The sequence below is a fragment of the Ursus americanus genome, chromosome 21, assembly GCF_024610735.1.
Source record: "Ursus americanus isolate L20-20 chromosome 21, mUrsAme1.1.p, whole genome shotgun sequence".
NCBI classification, from domain to species: Eukaryota; Metazoa; Chordata; class Mammalia; order Carnivora; family Ursidae; genus Ursus; species Ursus americanus.
The window spans coordinates 14,068,700-14,096,140 of NC_142147.1; the positions used below are offsets into that span (position 1 = coordinate 14,068,700).

The window sequence follows — 27,441 nt, forward strand, 5'->3', positions numbered from 1 at the left end:
TGCCGGCGGCTTCCACAGGCCTGGCTGGGAGGGGTTCCCTGGAGCACTGGGGAATCAAGGGCCCCACTGACCGAGCTGCCCGGCCTTAGGTCAAACCATGGTACGTCCTAGGGCTGCCTGCCCCCACCCTGCCCACTCCTCCCCTGCTTCTAGAGGCTGGGGCAGGGCGGTCAGGAGACCCAGCCTCGTCCTTGGTTGCCATCAGCCCCTTCTGGGCCGTGGCCAAGCCGCTACCCCTTCTGAGTCTCAGTTTCTTTATCTGCAAAAGAAGTTACAATGGTCTCTGCTTAGTGTGTCCCTAAGCCCGTCTCTGAGGGGAGTAAGGCAGTGTCAGCAAAGGGCTGGGAGGGAGAAAAGCACCAGCTGTGCCCATGTCTCCCCGAAGCCCCACAGCAGCCCCAGGCCGGGATTGCTGCTTGCTCCATTTTCCAGGCAAGGGAACCAAAGCCAAGAGATGTATGGAGAGCTTACTCTACTTACACATGAAAGAACCAGGCCTTGAATTTAGGGTCTCGCTCCCAAAGCCAGGGCCCCTAATACCCACTCCCCTGGGTCCTGTGTGGATGGGGTGGGGGTTTGGGGTGGCAGTTACCCAGATGGTCTGATGGTGAGGCCTGAAACAGTGCTGGGTGCGGGGGCTCTGGGAAGGCCCCCAATCCTCATACCCCGTCCCCCAGGCTCCCCTCACCCGCTCCCCTTTCCCCAGCCTGCCATCTAGCGGTCTGAGTCTAGAGGGGCTGCTGATCCTGAGCCAGGCCCTGGATGGATGCCCATACGTGGAAGAGATCAGGTGAGTAGGGGCCATGGAGCCTGACAGATGGGCAGCCACGAAGGGTCTGGGGGCTCCTCTCACAGGGGTCTCCCTGCCCTACAGCTTGGCAGAGAACAGTCTGGCCATAGGGGTCCCACATTTCCGTCAGGGGCTCCCGCTGCTCAGACAGATAGAGTAAGTAGCCTCTCTTGACAACCGGGGGAGCTGGGGGTGGGGTGGGGTCATCCCTTCTGGCACCTGGGAAGGTCTTTGAAGGGACCGAGGCCTCAGGTATCAGGGAGCCTGGGGCAAAAAGGGGCAGCTTCCTAAGTGTCCCACCATGCTCCCCCCCCCAGCCCCCACCACTTCTCTCCCTCCTGCTCTGACTGCATGGGGGGCAGAGGCGGGCTGGCTGGACATGGCCCCAGACTCATACCCTTCATCCCGTCCTCCTGTTCATCCCCAGCCTGGTTTCGTGTGAGATTGACAACCACGCTGCCAAGCCCCTTGCAGCCAGCCTGGTGCTCTGCCCGGCCCTGGAAGAAATCCTGTGAGTGCTTGGAAGGGGCCTGAGCTGGGAGAAACAGGCGTCTGGGGGCTCGGCCCGGCTGCCCTCCGCTGTCCAGCCTGAAGCTGGCCGCCTTCCTCCCCAACCAGTCCCCCATCTGTAAATGGGGAAGGTCATTCTCACTTAAACCTCCTCTTGGGGAAGTTTTAAAATTTTGGCCGCGAGCGATGTGGGGCAAATCCATTCGGCCTCTCCTGCCCGTTGCCCCACCCGCGGCGTAGCAGAAGGGAGGCGGGGAGGTAGACTAGCCGGTCTCTGGAAGCTCTTTGCCCCCGACCTTCCCTCGCGAGGCGGCTGGATAGATCGCTCCTCTGGTTTATGGAGCCGCAATTTATAAACCACCTGCTCGTGGCGAAGCACAGCTGAAACCAGCGTGCCCCCCACCTGCCCGCTGGCCGTGCCCACCTCCCTCTTGGCAGTCAGAGGCGCTCTGACCTTGGGCAGCCACAGGGGCAAACCGCACTGCTGGGACGAGCCTGGGACCCTGACCACACGATAGAAGAAAATGCTCTTTCCTAGGGTACGGGACGCAGGGGATTCTAAGAGGATATTATTAGGTTTGCATCTTAAAGCGTTTTTTTTAAACATTTTTTATTTAAATTCAATTAATTAACATATAACGTATTATTGGTTTCGGAGGTACGGGCTTGTAATTGATCGGTTTTGTGTAACACCCAGTGCTCATTACATCACGTGCCCTCCGTCATGCCCGTCACCCAGTTACCCCTCCCCCACCCCCTTCCCCCAGCAGCCCTCAGTGTGTTTCCTGTGATGAAGAGTCTCTTAAGGTTTGTCCATCTTAAAGGTTTTAATCCTTCTCATTACATGACACCAAAGAGAAAGCCTCAGATCCATGCTCAGGCATCTTTAACACCTAACACTGGTGATTCTCCTTATTTATTTTACTTGATAAAAAAAGAAATATTGTATATGACCATGGAGAAGATAATTATTTCATGCCCAAGATAAATTAGAGATTAGCCAGTGCAGCCTAATTGCCATGGTCTTGAAATAGGACCATGCCAGAAGTGCTTGAATTTTTTCCTCTTCGGTTTTTCTTCATGATTCTCCCTTTGTGACCAGCAGGGGGCAGGCTACAGGCTCAGCGTCTTTGGAAGGACGTAGGTTCCAGCGAGAAATTAATACTGTTGTCTGCACTGTATTTATCCTTATAACTGCCTTCTATTTAGAGTTGTCAATGCAGGTTTCCCCATTGATAGTAGTGACAAGTATTTCCTAAGATTAATTTTTTTAAGTAAAAAAAACAAAGCAGCTGGGAGGACTGCTTTAAAGAAAACTGGGGTGCATAGCCAGGGCAAACATGATGAAGGCACATGCGTGGTAGAAGTTTGGATCAGGACATTGTTGCTGCAGACCACGTGCTCTGAATTCTCTGGACAGCCAGCTCTCAAGCTGTCTGGTTCTTGAGGGATGAGCGGCTCGAATATGGGGTTGGGGGCAGGAAGGGACCACCTCCGCCCTGAAAAGTCTTTGGGGAGGGCACACAAGCACCCCATCAAGTGGCCTTTCTTGATCCTGCGTGGCAGCCTCTGTCGTTGGCCCCCAGCCCTCCCCACCCGCCACCTTGTCTCTACCCCTTGACCTCCCTGTTCTGCCACTGACCTCAGGCCCCCACCCCTGCAGGTTGTCCTGGAATCTGCTCGGGGACGAGGCGGCTGCCGAGCTGGCCCAGGTCCTACCGCAGATGGGCCGGCTGAAGAGAATGGAGTATGAGGGGCACATCCTGGGAAACAAGTACTGGGGGAGGACGTGAAGGGGAACCTCCATCCTTGGGGAAAAAAGCCAAGAGGCCTCTGGGTCAGGCCCCTGCCTGCCAGAGAGCCGTCACTGAGTTGCTCATTCTGGTCCAAGCCGCGGCCAACCTTAGCTCTCCCTGGGTCCCAGCCTTCAGCCTTCCTGCTGAACTGTTATCTGTTGGGTTCTGTAAGCGTCTCGGTCTGGGGGCGGGGGATGTAGGGGAGCCCATCTCCCACACTCATGCCATTTCTCTTTCCCCTTTCTCTGCTATCTATTGGGAAGCCTGGAGAAGAACCGGATCACAGCTTGTGGAGCCTGGCTCCTGGTCGAAGGACTGGCACAAGGGTCTGGCATCCAAGTCATTCGGTAAAAAGGGCTCACGGGGGGCAGGGATGATGATGGGTGGGAGGCCACACCAACCTCTACAGTGTAAGGGGATCCTTGTAGAAGGAGGCAAGGCCTGGCTTGGGGATTATCAGAGGGACTTGGATCTCTCCACCAAGAATTTGGCAGCAAGCAGACCTGAATCAAATCCCAGATCTGCCATTTGCCAATTATGAAACTTACTGTCAGTAACTCAATCTCTCTTGACCTCAATTTCCTCATCTGTAAAATGGGCTCAACGATAGTATCTACCTCAGAAAGTTGCTGTGAGGACTAAACGATTATATAAAGCACTGAGCACAATGCCTGCCACATAGTAAGCCCTTAAAATGGTCTTATCAGAACCACCAGATGCAGCCGTATAGGTTGTGCACTGCACAAGGGCATTGCCTCTACAGGACATCATTTATATAGTAGATATGTTGGATTTCTAGTAAATAGTAGGAAGTCGCTTGTTCAATAGAAATCAATATTTCATGACAATTTAAATGATGGCAGTAAAGCGTTGTGAAGAAGGGGAGCTTTTTCCTTATTTGCACAAATGCGTCATGTGAGCATGGTCCTGGCTGGGGTCACGAGCTCCTAGGGATGGAGGCTGAGTGGGAGCAGTCAGGAGGTGGATGTGAAGGACACCATCGCCCTAGGGTAGCCGTGCTGGTCTAACCTGCCTCTGCCAGGTAGCTCTGGGCATGGCTCTTCCCCCTCTTGGGCCTGGGTCACCCCATCCATCGATAGGACAGGGGACGGAGAGAAGAGGATAAGCAAGCCGCTCCTAGAGCTGAGTGTCTGTCTGTGTGCCCAGCAGCCTCTGGAACAATCCCATCTCCCCCGACGTGGCCCAGCATCTGCAGAGCCAGGAGCCCAGGCTGGACTTCGCTTTCTTTGACAAGCAGCCGCAGCCCCCTCGGGGTAGTTGATGGTCCCCCTCGAGATCCTTCGAATTCAGCCAAGTGAAGCCAACTTCCACTCACCAGGAGGGCTCAGGAAAAGAGCCTCGGCTGGGCACACCTGCATGCTGCCCCAGGAGGGAGGGGCGTATTTGTCTTGCTGTCGTCTTCAGGAAGGGACCAGGAGTGTCGTACGGCCAAAAGACCACCCCGTATTGCATGTGATATGCATGGCCAGTCAGGCACATGTCACACGATGAAAGGGTCATGATGTGATGTGTGACACAGAAGGTCACACATGGCAGAATTCTACGTGACGTTTTGTGGACCTCGCCGCGTGGCCTGTGGGTCAGTGGCATGGGTCCTGGCACCGCATTGTGGCAGGACACATGATCTGCGGCTCACATATGACATGTGACAGATGCTCATATCATAGGACATGTGACTGGCCAGAGACCCTCAGGCTGGTATAAAATCTAATTTATTACTTTGTAAAGCCAAGTATGTATTTATATATTGCATTTTCAGAGCAGCTAAGCCAAGGAATGTTCTCCACCCAGAAATGGATGGGGAGAGTGTCCAAGCACTGACTAGCCCAGTGGCCTGAGGGCCAAGCCAGGGACTCAGCCACGAGGCTTTTGGATGAGTCCCGTCTTGCCTCAAGCCTCGGTTTTCCCATTTGTAAATGAGATGACTTCCTCTTCTTAAACCCTGGCTTGCAAAGACTCTGGGCCCAGATCTAGGTATGGTGGTTGGGAATGGACAGGCCCAGTCTGACCTATGTCACAGAAGAAGCCAGGTCTAAGGGCGTGGAGGTAGGCACTACCAAGATAATCAGGCAAGGCCACCGGGTGTAGACACTACCTCAGCAGGATCCGGGTGAGCTCCCAGGGGCTTCATGTGCTGCCTGATGTTCTTGTTATTTCCAAAAAGGCCCAAGGATGGCCCTGCCACACTTGAAGCCAATGCGACCAATAAATGTGGTTGGTGTTCCGGCCTCTACTCTGAGTCTGATGTGTCCTGCTGACTCACCAAGGTCAGGAGTGGTTCACCCCCTGCCCCAGGGCCTGGAGAGCAGGACAGACCGCAGAGAGGTGAACTGAGACGAACACTGGCCTGGGAGTCAGGAGACACGGGGTCAAGTCCAGACCCTGTCTCTGTTCGATCATGGGCTCGTGGGCACGTTGCCTCCCCACTCCGGAGTCAGCGGCACCATGACGGTATTTAGAAGCTCAAAGTGTTAGAAGCATTCTTTGTTTGACTTACATGATATTTAAACTCTTTTCTGAATCAATCGTCAATATTTAAAAGTGAGAGCTTTTACATGAAAATACAGATTTTCAGCTTTCGTTAGGTGTTAGTCCCCACACTCTCACTCAAGAGGAAACCGTGGAGTCATTTGACCGTGCCCTTTAGATATGGCACGCATCTCTGTTTGCCACAGTCCCCAGCACTCCCCAGCGTGTCTCCCCTCCCTTTTGCTGCATGCCTGGTCCTTGTGAAGCCTGGAAATCTCCTGACCTGGAGGGGGCCACTGGTGGGTGGTATGTAAAAAACCTGGCTTGGAAAGTCAGGGGGGCATGGAGGGGACTGTGATTTGACTCCTTGCTGCCGGTCTTTGAAGACAGAAACTATTTCTGGACATAAGTTAGTAACACCCCTGACCCCCAGAACCTTCGGAGGCGTCCAGGAAGCATGGTGTATAAAATCTCCAGTAAGCAGCAGGTACCGGTTACGTGCGAGTTCCCGTCCCCTGTTAGAGTTGAATATCATATGAGGTGATAAGATGCTTGAAATGACAGGAGAACAGCACCCACTCCCTGTCACCTGCCTGTGGGCTGAACAAGTGGATTGCTGCAGAAGCTTTCCTCCAGAGCCCCACCCCATTGTGAAAAGCAGGCAGGCGGGGTGCAGTTACAGCCTAGCACCACTAGAGGGCAGGTTGGCCCACTGGTGATTCCTGAGATGCCTTCCTTGGCCATTGGACCCAGAATGAGGTTAAGAGGTGATGCTAGGAGCTGTTCCCACCTGGCCTACGAGTCTGGGATGTCCTGCATGCTGGTGGCTTACCTGGATGGCTCAGCGCTGACCTTTGCCGCCCTCCACGTTGTCCCCGGTTTCCCGGCAAGCACGAGGAGAAAGTCCTCCGGCCAAGTGCCAAGCACCCACACCCCGCAGGACACTCTTATCGGGCTCAGGTCAGGGCACACCTGGCACCGAATGGTGCCATCTGCCTGGTTGTGGGGGAGGGGAGGGGCAGGCAGAGGTTCTAACAAGTGTGCCCGGAAAACTCGAGCCCCGGATTCTGTCTCGCCTTCCCAGGTCACCGAGGTGACCGTGGGCCCTCGGGGTGCACCTTTCTACCCAGGGGACCCTGTGCTGTCTTTTCTCTTTCCCCAACACTGGAGTGTGAGTCCCTCCAAGCCAAAGATGACTTGCCCACGGACATCATGGCTGAGGAAGGAACAGAGCACCAAGCAGAAGCTCTAGGCCAGGTGAAATGCACACCGGGAGAGCTTCGAGCTCGGGGACACTCTCCATTTGCTGTTTATTCGTTTTACTTTTCTCTTGTTCTTTCCCCTTCCGCTCTGCCCAAGTTCTAAAGCCCAAGGAACTTCCAGCAGCTGCCCTGAGATAAACGGTTTCTTCAGCACTGCGGAGCTGGCTGGGCCCACCCACCTTGCTCATTTTATTCATCTTCCTCTTTTTTTTTTTTTTTAAAGATTTTATTTATTTATTTGACAGAGATAGAGACAGCCAGCGAGAGAGGGAACACAAGCAGGGGGAGTGGGAGAGGAAGAAGCAGGCTCATAGCAGAGGAGCCCGATGTGGGGCTCGATCCCCTAACGCCGGGATCACGCCCTGAGCCGAAGGCAGACGCTTAACCGCTGTGCCACCCAGGCGCCCCTCATCTTCCTCTTCTGGCACCTGCTTGCTGGGAGGCTTGGACTGTGTTCCTCCCCAACAACATGGATGAGGTCCAGTCTCCCCGCCCCCTTCCTCTGAACAGTAAGCTGTTTAAGTACCTATATGAAACCAACGCAATTCAAAGAAAAGTAAGGCTGTGGCCAGGTGAGCAGTGTAAAGAAAATGGTGCTCCCAGGCTCTGGACGAGAGTCTTCTCCCCAGGAATGTGGTTGGGCCAGTAAGAGTCCCGTCTGTCTGCAAAGCTGGGAGAAGCTCATTCTGCTACTTTGTCACTTGGCCTCTGTCCCATGGTTTTACAGATTGAATATCGACCTTTCTGATGGGAGCCACAATCTCCCTTCTTGTCCTCACAGGCCTCAAGTCCTCCCAGATTGCCCCTTCCGTCTTGTCCACAAACACACCCATCTGAAATCCACTGCCCAGGCCGATACTTCTCAAACTCTGAAATCACAGTTATGGAAATGTCCCGTGCAGGGAATCATCTGGGCATCTAGTTAACATGCAGATGTGGGTTCAGCAGGGGTCGGGCAGGGCCTAGGAGTCTGCATTTCTAAGAAGCCCCCCAAGTGACGTCTATCGTGCTGGACCATACTTAGCTTCGAGAGGCTGCCTGTCCACCTGTGAGCGGGTCTCACCCCTGACTACAGGTTAGAATCACCTGGGGAGCTTTTTGAAATGCCTTTTTAAAAAACTGAGTATTAAAAAAAAAAAAAAAAAACCCCAGGCAATGCGGTAACCCTCTCTTTCCAGAGGAGGACACTTTCCAGAGGAGGACCCAGACATTTTTCCTGACTTATGCAAAGGCACAGAGCTAGTAAGCGGTCACACCAGGAAGCAAGCCTGTGTTTCGTGACTGTATTTTTGCTCACTTTTCTCTCTAGTTTCAGTGAGACACACACGACAGACGGCACTGTATGACTTCAAGCGCACAGGCTGAGGACTTGACTCACATGTATCGTGAAATGATGACCACAGTAAGTTAATTAACACCCAGGGTCTCCTAGAGTTACCCCCCCCCCCTAAAAAAGTGAGAAAGAAAAAAAAGGTTTTTTTTCCTTGAGATGAAAGCTCTTAGGATCTACTCTCTTAACCACGTTCAAGGTTTGTGACTCAGTCCCACAGGGGAAGACCCAGTTTTCTCATCTGTACAGTGAGGGGATGAGCAAACTGAAACAAGCACTAGGACCCACTTTCACCAGCGCTGCGAAGGTGCCCTGCTGGTTAATTCTCCCTCGGGGAGGGTTTTGAACCCTCTGTCACCTGCCCTGCCTGGTGATCGTTCTGTAGGGCTTCCACCATCTTCTCTAGACCCATAGCCATCATCTCAGCCACGATCTACTCCCATTTGACAAAGGAGAAAACAGAGGCCCAGAGACGAACGAGACTTGCGAAGGTCACGCAGCCAGTATTCCGGGAGCCTCGATTCCAATCGTGGAACGAGAAGGAAGTGGAGGTGGTCCCGGCTGGGGATTTAACTGGTCTGCAGGTCTGTGTGTTCTTCAGAGAGAGAGCCCCGCACCAAGTCTGGAGGGCTGTGCATTCTACCCAGCCCTGCTTCTGCCCCAACCCCCCTGCAGGGCCAGGGCCAAGGCCAGGCCCAGGGCGGTGGCCGCACCCCCGCCGGAGCTGGACACGCCCTCTGGACACATCCCCCAGCTTCCTGGAAAAGACCTTGCATGGCTGCTTTGGTAAAGGTCCTCCCAGGACTGGTCTCAGGAAGTTCTGGGGACAGCTGGCCTTCCTCCTGCCCCGGCGGCCACCCTGGTGAAACACCCCGTCCCTACTGCATGTCTCTCCCAGCCTCCAGAACAGGAGTCCTTCCTGGCCTTGGCCTTGGGAAACCGTACCTTGTTGCTCATCCCACACCAACTCCAGCCCTGCTCTGACTGCCCAGAAAGGGACTTTTACCCTGGGGAAGAGGTGACAGAAAAGGAACTTTCACTAGAGAACAAAGGCCAACTGGGGTCCCCAGGTTGAGTGCCTCGGACAGAAGCGTGCAGTTTCCTGGGCTGCCCCCGTGGTCCCCGCCCCCCCCCCCCCCCCGTATTTCAGCACAAGGTTGGGGCTGACCGGAAGGGTAGGGGGCGCTGGGCATCCTGAGCCTAGAAGGGAGCCTCCCTGCATCACAGCGACCGCAGCTCCGGAACTTAAAGATAGTCCTGTGTCTGGGCGTGCTTGGTACTGTTCTCGCCACAGGAGGGTCTCACTGAATTCCCACAAGCATCCCAAGAAGCAGATACTAAATCTATCCTTCCATCTCACCAAGGAGGAGACTGAGGCCCAGAGGGCTGAGTGGTCTCGCCCAGACAATACCTGGAGCAGCCGGGATTCAAACCCAGAGCCACAACTCCGTGCCTGAAATCTGGCCCTGGAGGCAGCCATGGGATTCTTGAGGGGACGTTTCCCTCGTGCCTGTGTCTCCGTGTCAACTCCCTATGGCAGACGGTGTTCTCCGAAGATGACCAGCTTATCTCCCATCCCACCTGCTCTCCCTACAATGTGACAGGGACAGTCCTGTCACTGAGAGGCGGGTCTGTAGAGTGAGCTGGTAACTACGGCAGCAGTGACATCGTGTGACTTCCAAGGCTAAGGTTCTGTAAAAGATAACAAGGCTTCCCCTGGTTCTCTAGGACGCTGCTCACTCTTGGAAACCAGCTACCATGTTCCGAGGAAGCCGAGGCCACATGAACAGTCATGGACAGGGGTTCCAGTGGCCAACTCCAGCTGAGCTCTCAGCTGACAGCTAGCATCAACAGCCATACACATGCCTTCCAGATAACTCCATGGTCTGACTGCAGCTCTTTGAGAAATCCTAGGCAAGAATCGCCCCAGCTGAGCCCAGGTGACACCCCCCCCCCAAGCCTTGAGAGATAGATAATAAGGTTTGGGGTGACTTGGGATGCAGCATAAATAAGTGCCCCCCCCCCCCACCCAGCCAGGGCCTGCCACACAGTCTCTTTCCGAGTGGCTTTAATTCACAAGCACACTGACGTGTACAGGCAGCCCTGGTAATTCTGATCTGTCTGTCCAGACAGCCTAGGCGGTGGACATAAACACCGAGACAGCAGGTGTTTTACACACACACACACACACACACACACACAATATAGACCTATTTCAGGAAATCAAGGCCTTCTGCTTTTGCAGACAGAATTCTAGCAGAGCGAGGAGAGACTCCCTTCAACCTTTTGTTGTAACGGCCTTGCACTGTGTGTGGATCAAGGACAGAGCGTGGAATCAACATGTGATGGACACTTGGCCTTCATCAATTGACCTCTGGCCTCTCCTGATCCCTGCCCTTGTTTTAGACAGCTTTACTGAGATATAACATTCACCCCTTTAATGTATACAAGTCAATGGTGTGAACATACCTACAGCTGTGTAACCATCACTATCGTCTAATTTCAGAACGTTTTTAATCATCTCCCAAGAAACCCCACATTTTTTAAAAAAGATTTTATTTATTTTTGCGAGAGAGAGAGAACACAAGCAGGGGGGAGGGCAGAGGGAGAAGCAGACTCCCCGCTGAGCAGGGAGCCCAATGTGGGACTCAGCCCTAGGGCCCTGGGATCATGACCTGAGCCGAAGGCAGATGCGTAACTGACTGAGGCACCCAGGCGCCCAAACCCCGCATAAATAGCAATCACTTCCCAATCTCTCCTCCCGGGCCTGGACAGCCACTAAGCTGCCTTCCGTGTCTGTGGACTTGTCTAGTGTGGACATTTCATGGAAATGGAATCACACGATATGTGGTCTTTTGCGACTGTCTCCTTTAGCACCACGGTTTCGAAGTTCGTCCGGAGTGTATGCGCGCCACACCTTTCTATGGCTGACTAATATTCCGCGGTGTGGATAGACCACATTTGGCTTATCCATTCATTGCTTAATGGGCATTTGCCTTGTCCCCACTTTTTGGCTATTCTGAACCATACTGCAGTGAACATTTGTGTTTTTGTTTGGACAAAGGCTTTCATTTCCCTTGGGTAGATACCTGGGAGTGGAATTGCTTGGTCCCTGACCTTTATTATATTCTGTCCCTTTGGCCAGGGATCCAGGATCTTCTTCGCCCTGGGCAGGCCCAACTCCCTCATTCTTCGGGGCTCCTAGAGGAAGTCTGACCTCCAAGGCTGAGTTTGGTCTTCTGTGCCACCCTGCCTCCAACCTTTGCACTTTTCACAATAATACAACTACCTGGGTCAGAGAGGTGAGGAGCTTGAGAGGAGGGACTCTGCTCGGGTTCACCATTGTTCATCCCAGGACCTGCCTCTCCTGTGTCTCCGAAGCAGGGAGAGGAAAGGGATGCTGGGGGCCAGATCAATCAGGAAGGGCTTCTTGGGGGAGGTGGGGCTGGAGCTGGGTCTAAGTATGCCTATAGATCGGTTTGCCCCACAGCTGAGCTGAGGGCTTTGAAGACCTCGGTGGAGGAAAGGTGAGGAGAGCTTGGAGAAAGGAAGGAAGGATGGGGGACAGGCAGGCAGAGAACAAAGCTCAGAGCCCTGGGGTTTTTTAGACGCGGCCCCTCTAAGGCTGCAAAGTGCCTGTGACTCAGACTGAAGGGAGGCTTACAGGCTGCAGTGTGAGTCTCCCAGTTAACCCTCTCCTACCTGGAATGGAAAACCCACAACCCAAGAGCCCGGTCCTTGAGCCGCAGGACCAAGGGCTCTGGACGTGGCCGTGAGATCTCCCCCACAGTCTGGTTAAATGAGGCTCAGCAGTCCGATGCCCTGAATTGGGGGTGGGGGGTGCACATAAATACCGCTGAGTGGTCTGCAGCAGGAGCGCCGGGCGATAGATGCATTTCTTAAGAATTGGTGCTTCTTCTAGGGCAAAAGAAGGCCTTCGCAGAAAGGGGGGGGGGCTCGATGCCAGCGCCTCAAGGCCCCCCTTAATTATGCTCCCGCTAACTACCCCCAGGCACTGTTGAAACTGTCTTTTATCTTATCGTCTCTGCCAGAGAAATATGTGTCATCTTCCCAGTGTCTGGCGGCAAGAAAATGCCGAGCTTTTACTATTGGGGGGGGGGGGACACTGCGGTCCTAGTGCTGCTCAACACGGCCCAGAACCTAGCCCTGCGGTGACCCCCCCGAGGGCGCAGCGCGGGGATCTGGGGGTCGAGGCTGCAGGCGGCGCGCTGGGGCCCCGCAGGCCCGGGTTGAGCCCACCCCTCGGTTCCCGCGTCCGCGGCCCTGAGCGTACGGTGCTCGCAACTCGGAGGTGCCCGCGGCTCTGGCGAGGCCGGCCAGGGAGGGTGCGAACCAGCGGCGCTCCGATCCGCGGAGTCCCAGCCTCGAACGTTCGGACCCTCGGATTCCGACCTCGAGCGTTCGGACCCTCGGGTTCCGGACCCGGGCGTTCGGCCCCCGCGGCGACGAGAGCCCGGAGCGCTAGGGCGCGCCAGCCACGGGCTCGGCGCCGCGGGCGGCGGGCGGGACAGCGTCCCCGCTCCGCCCGTGGGGAGCGCTCGCCCCTCCAGGAAGCGCCCGCCTCGCCTCCCCACCTCCCTCCCCACCCCCGCCCCCTCTCGGCCGGAGGGAGGAGCTCGAGCCGCCGCCGCCGCCGCCGCCCGCCCCGGAGGAGGGCCGGACCCCGAGCGGCTGGGAGCGCACGCGAGCTGCCAGGGCCGCGCGGGCAGCGCCCTGAGCCCGTCCTGCGCCCGCGGGCCCCGCCGAGCAGGGGAGAGCCCCGGGATGCCCCGGCGGCCCGGAGCGCGGACAGCGGCAGCGGCGCCAGTGCCGTGAAGGCGGGCGGCGCCCGCGGGACCCGCGGTGAGTGGGGCCCGGGCGGGCCAGGGGCGGGCGGGGCGCCCTGGCGCGAGCGCTAAGTTCGGCCTTGGGGCTCGGCTTCTGGCCCAGGTGGCGGGCTGGAAGGAAGCTGGATTCCGCCTCGGGGACCGTGGCTCCCCAAGCCCCCGCCACCCGCGCGCACCCACGCTCAGGCCCTTGGGTGACTCAGCTGCGACCCGGCCACGCGGGGGCGCTCCGGTTGCGCCCCGGGGCAAAGCGGGGAGGGTGCGGAAGGAGGGTGGCGCCCCTCCGGGTTCGAGCCCAGCTGTTTTAGGACTCTCCTACCTTCCCCCGAGGAGCCTGGGGGCGTCCGGAAGGTAGAGTCCCCGCCACCGTCGTAGCTGTCCGAAGACTTGGGGTCGGGCTGGCCCCTGGCCCCCGGCACCCTGCTCTCGACCCCACAGTACCCCCGCCCCAGCGCCCTGCCGGAGAGCCAGCTCCCAGCCCAGGAAGAGGGAAGGAAGGGAGGGAATGGAGCTGGGCAGCTTCCCAGAAGTCGAAGTGTGTTTGCAAACTAGTTTTTTCGCAAAAGCTGTCTGGCACCTGTGTGGTTAAGGGGGTGGGGTGAGGGGACAGGGGGAGAGGGAGAGGGAAAGAGCGAGGCTCCTGCTTCCTTTCCGTTTCCTCGCCCTGCTTTTCTGAGAATAGAGGTGTCTTACTCCCCTCTTCCCATCCCATTCCCCAGCCCCGCCTTCCGCTCCCCCTCCTTAGACAAGCCCCTTGGAGAGGGGCTCCTTGGAAGGGGGCTGTGATTTGCCCAAGATCACAAGTGGGAACTGGAACCCAGCGCTCTGGTAGCCAGTTGAGGGCTCATCCCGCCGCCTGTGATTCTCCCAGCCCTGTTATTATTTGGGGAAAGTGACACCGGCAAGGGATCTGGGAGAATTATGAGCGGCCCTTTGTTTGTCTGCCTTAGTTTTTGCTTGCCTTAGGGGTGTGGGCAGTCACCCATGGGTGGAGTGCTTTTTCTGCGCCTTGGGGTACCCACAGCTTCAGTAACTGGGGGGAGGAACCCCTTTGTAACCTTCAGCAGCTGCAGCCTGCCTGTGGCCAGTCTTGTTGGGCAGCTTTGGGAGACCTGGGTCTGAACCCCCACCGGTGGGTGAGCTGGGGGGCCACTCCTCCCCTCTGAGCCTCCCCGTGCTTATCTGTAAAATGGGCTAATGGTCAAGGACCTGTGCGCCTGGAGGCTGGATGCGAACAGAAAGGAGTGGTTTTATTGCAATCCCTCTGGCATACGGCCCAGTGGGCTCTGGTCCTCTCCCAGGCAGGCAAGCTCAGGGCCGCGGTGAGAGGGGTTCCCCCGGGGCAGGTCTGGCCCATGGAAAGAACCAGGGCCTGAGAATGCTGACACTGGAATTCTCCTTGCCCTCTGCCACTTCCTGTCCGTGTGCCTTCTCACTCACGGGGCTTGGGGGGTTTTCCATCTGTAAAATGAAGCAAACTATGACACATTCCAGTTTTTAGGGCTGTTCAGAGGCTGCACCCGGGGGACGGGTTCTGCAAAGTGGGGCGTGCTTCATGAATGGCGTGTGTGGTGTTTCAAGGTACCCCCCCCCGGGGGGAGGGCCAGGGATTTAGAGCCTCAGTTTCTATACCTGCAAAGTAGTGAAACAGTACTCTGTATACCTTCGTAATCTTTTAGGGTAATTGTGTATTTATTTAAAGGTAGTTGTAAGGATTAAATTAGGCGACAAAGGGCTCATGTGTCAGCATTGTGACAGGTCTGGTGACAAGCACTCAGTCACTGTTAACTGTCAGTATAGTTATTCCTGGGAATATCCATAAGCCCGATGAGGGCATTTAAGATTCCTTCTGGGGTTTTCTAAGGCCAGCCTGCTCCTCCCTCTCCTGCCTCCTCCTTGGAGAGAAGAGCCTCAGAAGCCAAACAGCGGTCGTCTGGACTGTTCGAAGTGCAGAGTCCTGAGTGGCAAGGTTCTGCCCAAGTGAGGAGGACACCATGAGGAGTGGTAGGTCCAATTGTAGTTCCCATGGCCTGCACCTTGGGCTGGCCTCCCAGGGCTCTAAGGCGTGACAGAAAACAGAAGAACATTCTCTATGAACTCCTTCACTCCTGGCAGAGCGGGAAGCATTGTCCCGAGACACGGTCCCCTACTGAGGACCCAATGCCAGAGGGATGGCGGTGAAACCACTCCAGCCCAGGGCCAGGGTCCCAGCTGTCCGATGGAAGTCTCCCACTTTCTCCCCTCCCACCCCCACCCCTTACAGGGGCTGCTGGATCAGGGGCAATCATTTCAGGAATCCAGCCCCCTCTCCTTTGGAGAATTGGCCTCAGAAAGGGGTAGGATCCCCTTCTCTCCTGCCCAGCCTCCTGCAGGACACAGGATGGGCTCCTTGGGAGCCAGGAGGCTGGGTCACCCTAATCTTGGCAGGCAGCAGCTGGACAAGAGGACAGTCATGTCCCACCTCCACTGTCCAGAGGGAGACTGTGGGGTCCTAAGGGGAGTCCCGACTTCCTGAGGTCCTGCACTGCCTGAGAGCTGGGTGGGGTTCCGAGGTACCTCCTCGTTCTCAGCCCAGTCCCTCTCCCCTCGGTGAGCCACCTGGCCTCTGCTCCCATGGTGGGGTCAAGTGGACTGTGCTGTTCGGTGTTCTGGAGTGTTCTCCACTAGCTCTGTCCTCACCTTCTTCCTCCAGGGTCTGAGACGAGGCTAATTAGCTGCTGATTGCTCACTCACTGTATATCACCTTGCTCAATTCTTCTTGGGGGTTAGCCACCTTCTGCAGTCACCTGATTTACTCATTTGTGTAAATGAGTCAATTTTATTTACTTACAGCTTATTATCAGCCCCAGGGACGGGCGAGGCCAGTGCCCATCTTGTTCAGGGCCCTCTCCCTGCCCTGAGAGAGGTGCCCGATAAATAAAAGATGAGTGGCTGGGGCTGCCCTGCGTCGTAGCCTCCTGTTAAGGGGCCTGTGATGTGGGCTCGTGGAGCCCGGAGGAGCCATGGCTTGCCCTCTTGGGTCTCTGAGGCCTCCCCGCTCACCCTGCTAAGTGCTGGGGGAGCGGCACAGGGCAGCGGGCTTGCCGAGGGAGGAGGGAAAAGCACGTGTCCGGAGAGGGTGGGATTTGCCTGGCACTGAGGGACTGGGGGCCGGAGGAGGCAGAGGGGGCCGCTGCTGCCATGGGCTGCTTCCCCAGGGGACTAAGGTGCACTGGAGAGGGTCATCCACTCCCCGCATGACCTGGACCACGGCTCTTAACCCCTCCGACCGCAGTTTCTTTGTCTAGGAGATGGGGCTCCTTATTGGGAGCTTTCCCCACGGCTTTCTTCCTGGGGTTCTTCAGGCGGCTTTGACGGGGCCTGTGAACCAGAGAGGGCCATGATTCCTCTTCCTCCCATGGCTTTGGGTCCCATCTTCCGTCCATTGTGCGGTCACCCGGTTGTCACTCCGCACATGCTCATTGAGCAGCTCCCCCGGGCCAGGGACGGTGCTGAAGCTGGGGCACTGTCATGGAGCTCAGAGTGGAATGGGGGGACAGAGAGGGGCCCGCCAATGGCAAGGAGGCAGGAGGACTTCAGACAGTGGAAAATGACCCCAAAGAGAATAAGGCAAGATGAAGTGAGTGTGGCGGGGGGCGCAGTGTGAGGCATCAGGGAGGGGTCTCAAGGAGGAGGCCGCGACATTGAGCAGGCGTGCTAATCCATGGCGGTTGCCTCTGGTTCATGGCTGTATCCCAGCTGTCAGGTGCTCAGTGGGTATTTCTGAATGAATGAAAGAGGGAGGCATGCCCCAGACGGAGGAGAGAGCACATGCAAAGGCCCTGAGGTAGGGGCAAGCTTAGTATATTCCAAGACCCCTCTTTCTCCGTTGGTGGCTTTTGTATCTTGCAAGGAGCTGGGGTCGTCTGGCTTGCCGGCTGTGGCCTGGCTGTCCCCTCCCCATGATGCAGGAGAGAGCGTGTCAGCTCCCAGCAGATGACGCCATCTGACCCCTCCCTCCTTTTGGGCCGCAGCCATCTTTCCAAGTCACCCCTGTGGCCCCTCGGGGAGGGACGTGCTTTGCACCATGCACACAGGGAGCCCAGCTGCCCGGTGTCCCACGCTGGTTCGCCATGGACCGGCTGGATGATCGTGGGTCGTGTATTTGTTTTCTAGGCTGCTGTAACAAAGGACCCGAAACTGGGCAGTCCACGACAGAAATACATTCCATTTTGGGGGCCAGAAGTCCAAATTCAGGGTGTTGGCAGGGCCTTGCTCCTCTAAGGCTCTAGGGGATGGTGCTTCCTTGCCTCTTCAGCTCCTGGGAGCTGTGGCAGCAGCCCTCGCTCTGCTCCCTGCTTCCTTCACACACACACACACACACACACACACACACACACACACCCGCGGCATAAAGACACCAGTCATATTGGATTAAGAGCCCCTCCTACTCCCGTCTGACCTCATCTTAGCTAATTACATCTGTAGCCACTGTCTTTCCAGAAAAGATCACATTCTGAGGTACTGGGGGGCGCGGTTAGGATTTCAACTTAGCTTTTAGGGGAACATAATTCAACCTCTAACAGTTTACATAACCTCTCTGTGCCTCAGTTCCCCGATCTGTAAAATGGGGTGCTAGTAAGAGGGCACGTGTCCTGGGATCGCAGGGAGGCCACGCTGGAATGCTGTAAGTCTCAGGACAGGACCAGGCACACTCAGCCCGCGTTACTTTTTCCTTCTCCACAGGGAGGACTGCCTGGGAGCTGGGACCCAGAGCCCAGGAGCAGATGGTGATGTCCTTGACCAGAAGGACTCGCTGAGGAGGGGCGGGCCTGAACTAGCGAGCGCTCTCTGGCTGGTCTGGCTGAGGGCGGCCCTTCAGCGCGGCAGGGTGTGGGCCGGGCAGCCTGAAAGCTAGGGAGCTGAAGGAGGCCATCAACCAGGAGTGGGGGAGCCCCCCATGCAGAGAGGCGTGAGCAGCGGTGCCTAGCCACCCGTGCAGGAACCTGGGAGGGGCTTCGGTCCTGGGTGAGCCCAGGTGACTTTCAGGGTCCATCAGCCCAGAGATTCTGGGTGGGAGCTTGGGGCTGAGGCCCAGAGCAGCCCAGGGAAGACCGATGGGTATGTGTAGACTCCTCAAGGCTGGAAGGAGCCCAAGCCCTTCACAGGCAGGGAAACTGAGGCATGGAGAGGGGAAGGAACTTGCGAGATTTGACACATTTGGGGGGAGCTCCTGTCTCTAGTCTCCCCATGGTAGTCACCGGGTGAGCAGGGGCACCACAGGGAAGAAAGACCCAGGGCTGCTTCCATCCCTGAGGCTGCCCCCTTCGGATGAAGCCAGGTTGGAATGACTTTGGCCGATGGCCACCACCACCATGCCCTCCATCCTCCATTAGCTTGGTCCAGCCTCCGAGCTCGGCCAGGCCCACTCCCGAGGTCCCTGAAGTACTTTCTGCATCCCAGAGCACATCCACACTCATCCCGTCGCGCTTCCTGGGAGGCGGGAGTGTAGGCCGACCCCTGCTCCACTTTGCAGGTGAAGGCGCTGAGGCCTGGGAGGGAGGAGTGGCAGGAGCAGGACTTAACCCAGCGCCTGGACTCCCAGAAGGGTTGGGGGGCGGGGGGAGGGTGGAGGCCACCTGGCAGCTTGCTGCACCAGCCGCGGAGAGATAGGCTGAGGAGACACGGACCAAGGCCTCTGGACCAAGGTTGAGCTGAAGCGGGGAGGCTCCTTCCCCAGGCGCCAGAGCTTGGTGATTGGCAGGGGGCTGCAGAGAATAGCCTCGCTCTGGGTGTGGTCTGATGGAAGCTGGGGGCCTCGGGGGGTGTCAGACCCCTGCTGCTGCTCCCTCACTGTGCGGTCTGCAGCTATATTTATCCCCATAATGGCCTGGCTGCCTGTCGGGTGCGGTGCCTTAGCCAAGGTAGAGAAGCGCTTGGTGTCGCGATGCCACCCCCCCATCTTGGCAAGAGCCTGGCCTGCTCGGGGGGCGGGGGGGCTGCGTGCCGTCTGGTGGGAGCCGGGGCAGCCCTGGGCTTGCAGGGAGGGCCCAGGGGTGTGACCAGCTCGGGGGGCTGGACCCCCCTCCCCAGAGAACCGGGGCTGTGGCTGGGGTTGGTGTGTGCCTGGCAGGTGGGACCAGATACGCTCTCAAGCCTTTCAGCTGGCCGATTGAGACACAGCTCATGATTCTGAAATCCCAGCCTGTAGTCCCCTTCCTCTTTCCTCACTTGCAACAAAGGACGGTGATGTTTCCTAAGCCTGTGGTCACGGTACGGTGACAATGTCGGTGCTTCCCCCCGCAAGGACCAGGGGCTCAGGAGTGGCTTTGTAGAGGAGTCCTGGAGTTTTTGGTTTTACAACATTTCACTGAAGTATGAAATGTCCAAAAATGGAGCAGATGTCCCACGTGTACGACTTGGGGACAGTCCGCGAAGCAAAGCACCCGTCAGCGGCACGGGGGACCCAGGAACGGATACACGACCATCTCCGGTGCCCCCTCCCGGTCAGGTCACAAGCCCTTCTCCCCACACCCGTCTCCCCACTCTCCCGACTCCCAGCAGCATAGACCTGTTTTGCCCGTTTCGCTTCCTGCAAAGGAAGTCAGACAGGACCGTGTACACCTTTATGTCCGGCTCTGTCGGGCATGTCCGCGAGCCCCGCGGTATAACCCATGGTGTAACCCGTGGTGCGGGCGGCCCTGCTTCCTTAGCCCGCCTCCTGGTGATGGGCGTTCGGGGCATAGGCAGTCGGGGGCCACTAGGAATAGTGCTGCCACAAGAGCCACTGCAGGGGCCTTTGGTGAACCCGCGTGCCTGATGTTTCCGCTGGGCGTTGGCATGTCATCACAGCACTGGCTTCTGCAGACGCTGCTGGACGTTCCTCCGAAGTGTTGGTACCAGGCCACGCGCTCACTGGCAGCAGCTTTCCAGGAGCTCCGCACCCTTGTCACCCTCTTGGTATTGTTGGCCTGGGGGTGGCGGTGGGGGGTGAGGGGGACACCGTGGTATCGATGGCATTTGGTTTTGCTGAGCTGAGTTTGAGGAATGCAAGAGCCAGATGAAGGGGGGGGTGGGGAAGGGTGTTCCAGGCAGGTGGAACAGCCTATGCAAAATGACAGAGGCACGCAGAAGTCTGGCCGGAACTCCGGGTGGTGGCTGGCATCGCGGGAGCCGGAAGTGTGAGGGCTCTGTCAGGGAGCTCGGGTGTGGTCCTGAGAACAGCCTGGAGCCAGCGAGAGGTTTTTCTCATCCTGAGCCAGCCGCTACAGTGGGTCAGGCCTTTTGTGCTTTCTAGTCCATTGATAAGAAAAACTAAGATCCAGAAGGAGCAGAGAACTGGTGCGGAGTCATCTTAGTAGAGGCTCTAGGATGCAGGCCCTTCCGAGCCTCCGTTTGCCCGTCTGGAGAATGGGAGTGGAGCCGTGGAAGTCAAGTCCATAAGTACTCGGCACAGGGCCTGGGGCCGGCGTTCTTGTTACTCTCCGCGTATTACTGTTTCTCCATCAGCACACCACACCCGCCGCCTCGCTTGCCTTCCAGCTGGCAGGGTAGGAGTAGGCCCTCCTAGCTCCCGCATTTAGGAAGGGCTGGCCCCGAACTCCAGCCCCAGCACCCGGTTTTCCTGCTCCACGCAGGTCTCCTAGGGGCTGGATGTCTGATGGTAGTTAATTTTATGTGTCACCTTGGCCAGGCTACGGTGACCAGTTGTTTGGTTAAATGCCAGTCTGATCTCGCTGTGTAGGTATTTTTTAGATGTGATTAACATTTAAAGCAGTGGACTTTTATTAAAGCAGATTACCCTCCACCATGTGGGTGGGCCTCATCCAATCAATTGAAGACCTTTTATAAAAGCAAAGACTTTTCCAAGAAGAAGGAATTCAGCCCCAAGACTACGACATCGAGGGGCACCCTGCTGACAGCTCTCTCTGTGGGTAGAGCATGTGACTCTTGATCTTGGGTCGTGAGTTCAAGCCCCACATCAGGGTAGATTTTATTTTAAAAATATATCTATACTGCAACAGAGAAGTCTTGCCTAGTTTCCAGCCTGCCTGGCCTGCCCTGTGGCTTTTGGACTCAAGACGGCCACATCACCTCCGACCTGAATTTCCAGCTTTCCGTCTTGTCTTACAGATTTAGAATTTGCCAGCCCCCATAACTGCATGAGCCAATTCTTTAAAAGAAATCTCTTTCTCTATATATAGCCATCCTATTGGTTCTGTTTGCTCTGGGGAAGCCTCATACAGTTGCCATTTGTCTTCGTGGATCGTCTCATCTAGGAAATGGGGCGAAGGAGGCGACTTGGATCTGGACACAATCAAGACACGCTCCGACCCCAGAAGATCAGCCAGTGTAGCCCTCAGGGCCAGTGGGGGACCAGGCATCTGGTTAACCGAGGGCTCCGGCCATCAGTGCTACCCTCCGGACCAGATATTGCAAACTCAGAGATCTGCAGAGACCTGGCCGGGAGCAGGCCTGGTATGATCATGCACCAGATACGACATCTGCCTCATTATGCCAAGTGCGAGCTAAACCAGAGCCCTCCCTGGGACGTGGCCAGCCATTAGGTGGCCGTATTGCAGCCGTGGATGTAGGAGCTCAGTGCTCAAAGTGTGGTCTCCGATGGGCAGCCTCAGCATCCTGGGGGCTGGTTAAGAAACGCAGACATTGGGTCACCTGGGTGGCGCAGTCGTTAAGCATCTGCCTTCAGCTCAGAGCGTGATCCCGGCATTATGGGATCGAGCCCCACGTCAGGCTCCTCCGCTGGGAGCCTGCTTCTTCCTCTCCCACTCCCCCTGCTTGTGTTCCCTCTCTCGCTGGCTGTCTATCTCTGTCAAATAAATAAATAAAATCTTAAAAAAAAAAACAAAACACAGACCTCGAGGTCCGTCCTCAGACCTGCTGAATCAGAATCTGCATTTTAGCACGACGCCCCTCCAGCCACCCCGCTGGCCCGCGTGTGTACTTTAGCCCACCGCAGAATCGACGCCCCTCCAGCCACCCCGCTGGCCCGCGTGTGTACTTTAGCCCACCGCAGAATCACCAGGAGGGCTTGTTAAAACACAGGTTGCTAAGTGCCACTCTCGGGACTCCGACCGAGCAGGTCTGGTGGGGCCCAGGATGCTGCATTTCTCACAAGCTCCCGGGAGATGCTGGGGTGGCCCACCGGGGAAACACACGTGGAGCCGTGGGAGCCCTGGGGCCACCACCGCTGGAGTCTCTGCTCTCAATGATGAGACCCCACGGAGCGGGATTCGCTGAGTGGGTGAGGACCCAAAGGCCTTGAGGGGTGCACCTTGTAGGGCCGGAATCCGTTATCCCCTCCCTGGCCCCATATCCACCACCTGGCCTGCCACTGGCATCCCAGCACTGCGTCTTCCGGTTGAGAAGGGGAGCCCAGAGCCACACTTCTCAACCGGTTTTCAGCCTCGGCCCCTTTTACGTAATCCGTACACTTCACACATCTGAGGTTTCGATCTGCTCCGCCGGCCCCCAGCCATCAAGCATTGCTGACAATGGCACCAGCTACCAGCTGTCATTCTAAGTGCTTTCCTTCGCTTAATCCGCGCAGTACCCTGCGAGAGCACTCTCACTGTCATCGTTTTGTCGAGGGGGGAGTCTGAGACCAGAGAGATTAAGTAACTTGCCCAAGGACACACAGCGGGTAAATGGCAGAGCCAGGGACTCAGAGTCGGGCGTTCTGAGTCCAGAGTCTTGTGCTCTAAACTGTCTCTGGCACCGATCAGAGGACTGAGCCCCCATCCTTGTGACTGCCACTGACCAGACTTTGTAGAGCATTCTTTCCCATAGTGGGCACTGAAAACGGAATTTCTTTGTTTCATCTTCGAAGTATCAAGTTAAACACGCTTTTTCAAGTGGCACGTGCTGCCCCCAGCAGACGTCCTGCTAGGCCGTCCCGTTGGTGCACTAAGCCCCATACTCCCACCAGCTGAGAATCTCTAGCGTGGGGGCTGCTCCCTGGGCACCTCAGCCCCAACCTTCGCCTTCCAGCCCCTCTTTTCCCCATCTGGCTCCCCTGGTCTCCAGCTCAGCCCCACTGCCCACCTCCCTGTGCCGGCCTCTCTCGGTGTCTCCCTGGCACCGCCCACCTCTGAGTTGGGAGCCCTCCTGGCCTCAGCATCTCCTCCCTGTAGTGAGTGGGGTACGCAGCCGGCTCCTGGGTCCTGAGCCACCGGGGCCACTAGTGGGCAGAAGGATGGAGTCAAGCAAACAGGCCTTTGGTCTCAGCATCATCCTTCCCTGTTTCAGAGACACCACTGCCCTTCTGGGGCCTCAGTTTCCACCCTTGTGAAGTGGGACGTGAGGCCCTGTCCTGCTGGTCTCTTGGAAAAATCATGAGGGTGCAGGGTTTGAGTAACGGCTTTGTGATCTTTGTAATGTGCGTCGGGAAGAGGTGGTTGTGATTTCTCTGAGGCTGGGGGTGGAAGAGCCTGCCTGGTGGCTTCTCTTCCTCCCTCATGATTGGTGCGTATTTATTCAGTCCTCAGTATGTGTGCTTGCTGCCCGACATGCTGGGGAAGCAGTGGTGATCCCTCCCTCCTGGACGTTACATTTTAGGGGGAGCAGACAGACAATATGCAGGCAAATGGACGAGTAAATTGTATACTGCGATGATCTGTAAAGGGCACAGTGTGGGGCTGAGACAGAAATCACATTAGCCCGGGCGACCAGGGAAGGCCTCTGATAACCAAGGCCCATCCTGTGAAGAAGAGCATTTCTGGCAGGGGGGATAGCAAGTGCAAAGGCCCTGAGGTAGGAGAGAGGTTGACATGTTTACAGAGCAGGAGGAGGCCAGTGTAGCTGGGACAGATGGGGTGAGGGGGAGGGTGGCATGAGATGGGGTAGAAGCCTGGGGAGAATTGGGGTTTCGTGCGGCCTGGGAGGGGAAGCCACTGGAAGATTTTCAGGTAGAAGAGCCATAGCATCTGCTCTGCATGTGTAAAGGCTCCCTCTGGCTCTGGGTTGCTCAGGGAGACCTGTCATGGGCCAGTGCATGGCTGGGCAAGATGATGGCAGTCTGGCTGGGCCAGTGCAGTGAAGTGGGGCGACAAGGACATTGCTGCATGTGTCGTGGAGGTGGAATCTACAGCAGCCGTGGGATAGATGGGGGGCAGGGGTGAAGGAAAGAGAGAAGTCAAGGATGCTGTGTTCCTAGGTTTCTGGCTAAAACCCAAATGTTCTGCACCCGTGGTTCAGCACCCGAGCCTCCAGAGCCTGTCGTGTCCTGCCTGAAGGGCAAGATGCGTTAGGAGGTGGGGCCGGTGGACCCAGTCGGGGCTGAAGCCTCAGTCTTGTTCATTGCTCTTCATTGCAGGGCCCTCGGTATTTGTGGAAGGGATGAATGGGAATTCCCAAGCCCTGCCCTCTCTCCGCCTCATCTGTAAGAGGGACTCCTAGTTTTGTATCCTGCCCTTCCAGCTCCTTCCCTGGGGTCTGGCTACCCTGGAAGGCCTGCGCCCACCTGGGCCAAGAGTCGGGACCATCTGCGAGCAGGCCCCAGCTCCCCAGGCGCCCTCTCCAGCCCGCAACCTCAAATTACCTGTGGGGCGGGTGCTACATTGAGGAGGTTTCCCTTTGGCCCAGATGCGCATGGCAGGCCCAGCCCTCCCTTAATGACACCTTGTCCGCCTGCCCTCCTGCTGGAGTAGGAGGGGAGGGGGCCCGGGCCGGCAGAAGCTGTGATTTCTTTTTCCGTTGCGTCAGGCCTCAGGGTCCGGCCCGCCTGCCCGCTGCCGGGCTGGCACAGAGGGGCCCACTCTGACCCTCGCCTGCCCCAACTCTGGACATCATGTGCTCCCCATTTCGGGGATCCAGAAGCTTCCAGCCAGAGGGTGAGTTGGGGATGGGGAACGTGCCTGCCCGGAGCAGGGGGAGAAGTGCCCCTCCCCGGCCAGCTCTTGCTCCCCGTAGCTGGGGCCGGCCAGCTAAAGCAGGTGGACTTGTCGTGGGCTCCAAGGAGCTCGGGACTGACCCTCCCCTGGGACTTGGCCCTTCTGGCCATGCCCTCAGCCAGGCCGGAGCCAGTGTGGGGTAGGAGGACGGCGCAGTGACACTGGAGTGATGACGGTGGCTTGGACGTGGGGGAGGGCAGGGGAGAAGCAGCCCCAGGGTGTTCACATGCGTGTGTGCCTTCGCCTCTGTTCGTCCGGGGCACGTGTACACGGGTGTATATGCGACCATACACGTGTGCGTGCACGCACGGGGAAGTCCCCGACACCCCCCAGAAAAGAGCAGATGCCTCCGACTTGGCAGCAGGGGGAGCGCTGTGGCATCCGGCACGTCATGAAGGGGGCCCGAGAGCTGGACGGGACCCCGCCCCACCGGGGATGACCCCAGAGATGGGGACAGTGTGACTCCAGAGGAACTGGGGTTCCCTTTGGCCGGGCTGACTCCCCTTCGTTCCCACCTAGGTCCTAGTTCCTCACCGTGCTCGGCTGTCCCCCAGCCCGGGCCTTCCTGGGGGCCTGGAGACCCGGTTCATACTTGCCTCTGTGGCTTCCTGGCCCTGAGACCTTGGGCAGATGACTTCTACTCTCTGGGCCTGTCTCCTCATCTGTAAAATGGGGATGACTGTTGGGGCCACCCCACCTCCGGGTGGCTGTGAGCATAAACAGGCGATCTCTCAGCCAGTTGGCAAGGTGTCCGTTTTGGACATCCCTATCCGCCCTCACCCTGCACCCTCCCGACTGGGTCAGGGATTCGCTCGCCCCTCCCCCACGCGGAGGGCCACCCAGCTGCACACAGGGAGAGGGAATGCAGTTTCCCCAGCCCTTCCAGTGGAAACTAATTTTTACACGACAGGAATAAATCCTGCGGGCAAATTGCAGTCCTGATGCTCTGGGCTCGCGTGATGATGAGGTTGTAGGGACAGACGGTGGGAGGGAGGGTGGGAGGGAGGGGGCCGAGGACTGGCTTTGTCACTGTTCCGGATTCTCCCCCGTCAGGCATGCCCCGGGGTGCGCTGTGTCTGGAGAGGGAGAGGGGCCTCTGGCGCCAGCCCCACACTCGCCCAGGCCTCGTGCAGACCGGGGCCTCCGTCTGCCCGGCCACAAGCGGGCTGGCGCTCAGGATGCGGGCCGTGGCCGGGGTCAGAGGGAGAAGGCTGGGCCCAGCGTGGCCACTGTGGCTTGGTCCCTCCTGCCTGGCTGACAGCCGCCTCCTCGCCAGCCTCCCTGCTGCCTCTTGGTACTAACATGCCCTTCTCCCCACAGGGGCTAGAGTCAGCTGTTCAAAACACAAATCAGATCGCGTCACCTCTCTGCTTAAAACCCTCTGAGACTCCCATCACTTTCAGAATACAGCCCCAGTGCCCCGCAGGCCCTGGCTGCTCCCCCCGTGCCGTCAGCCAGACTGGGAGAGCTGAGACTGGGCGGCCTTCTTCCTGCAGGATCCCTGTCCCGCCCGGGTCCGGGGACCTAGTAGATGGTCGGAAACACTCTAGAGTGAATGACAGGATTGCCAGATCGATCGCGCGCAGCTCGTAGCCGGTGCTTAGAAGCACAGAAGTTGGATTTGTGTCCCCCACTCTGGGGCAGTGCCTGGCCGGTCACCCACTCAGCAGTGAGGGGGTGAAATAATAGGGAACTGGAACCTGGCCTTTGTGGGTAAGTGGGGGCTGGACTCATGTGACGGGGCCTATGTGAACTACACACGAGCTACCGGAAATAAGACCCGACCACCGGAGTCTGGGAGAGCTGTGTCTTGATGTCTCGTGGGCAGATGGGGAAACTGAGGCACAGAGAGCCAGAGGGCTTGTCCGCGGGGCCTTGTTGTGGGTGGAGCCCGTAACCCCCTGGGATGGGTTTCTCCATACTTGCTCCGGATGAACAGCTTGCACTTGGAGGAAAACAGAACTGCTTTCGAGTAAGCAAATGCCGGTAATTAGCCGTGACGGTGGAATTAGTACATAAGGCCCTGTACGTGGAATCTGGGGGAAGTCATGTGCGAATGAAAGAGTAAATTCTATGTTGAGGATAAGGGCCAACTCAGGCAGAATCTGAGCAATGTGGAGGGTCTGTCCATTCACTGATTGATACGCTCATCTTTTTGATCCAACAAGCATACACGAAGGGCCTCCTTGTGCATCAGTCACTGTGCTTAGGCCTGGGATACACAAGATGAACAAGAGTGCAATGAACAAAGTCAAATTTCGGATAAGTTATCAGGAATGAGCTTCCTAGTGGCCAAAGCGAAGAGGGCAACCCGAGCTGTTATAAGCTCCACTGTAGCCACAAGATGCCAAAATGTTAATTGCTCAGGAGAAGCGCAGGTTTTCCTGGCAAAATGAACGTCTTAGATGCGCATGTCCACTGTGATCTGTTGCTAATCTGACAGGGGCAACTTGGACTTGCGTGTGTCTCATAGGTAAAAATTGACCGACACAGATAATAACTTCAAACTAAACATGCCTACCAGG

General features: G+C 57.2%; 2 protein-coding genes across 15 annotated transcripts in view; both read left to right on the forward strand.

The window, feature by feature from the left end:
• NLRC5 (NLR family CARD domain containing 5) overlaps nucleotides 1–5,350 on the forward strand; it is an 86,300-nt gene extending 80,950 nt beyond the window's left edge. For 9 of the 14 annotated variants that reach the window (XM_087870436.1, XM_087870435.1, XM_087870440.1 and 6 more), the window contains 6 exons: nucleotides 707–790; nucleotides 875–946; nucleotides 1,218–1,301; nucleotides 2,964–3,047; nucleotides 3,360–3,443; nucleotides 4,264–5,350. In XM_087870436.1, the coding sequence (XP_087726562.1) occupies nucleotides 707–790; nucleotides 875–946; nucleotides 1,218–1,301; nucleotides 2,964–3,047; nucleotides 3,360–3,443; nucleotides 4,264–4,378 (523 nt within the window). In that variant the 3' untranslated portion in view covers nucleotides 4,379–5,350. The remainder of the gene's footprint in view (nucleotides 1–706; nucleotides 791–874; nucleotides 947–1,217; nucleotides 1,302–2,963; nucleotides 3,048–3,359; nucleotides 3,444–4,263) is intronic. The other 5 variants (XM_045806840.2, XM_087870441.1, XM_087870446.1 and 2 more) reach the window with 2 other exon arrangements.
• A 7,487-nt stretch (nucleotides 5,351–12,837) lies between these two features.
• The window catches only part of CPNE2 (copine 2), a 44,694-nt gene continuing 30,090 nt past the window's right edge, over nucleotides 12,838–27,441 (forward strand). The window contains exon 1 of the mRNA XM_045806842.2: nucleotides 12,838–13,041. The gene's annotated coding sequence lies outside the window, so the exon portion shown is untranslated. The remainder of the gene's footprint in view (nucleotides 13,042–27,441) is intronic.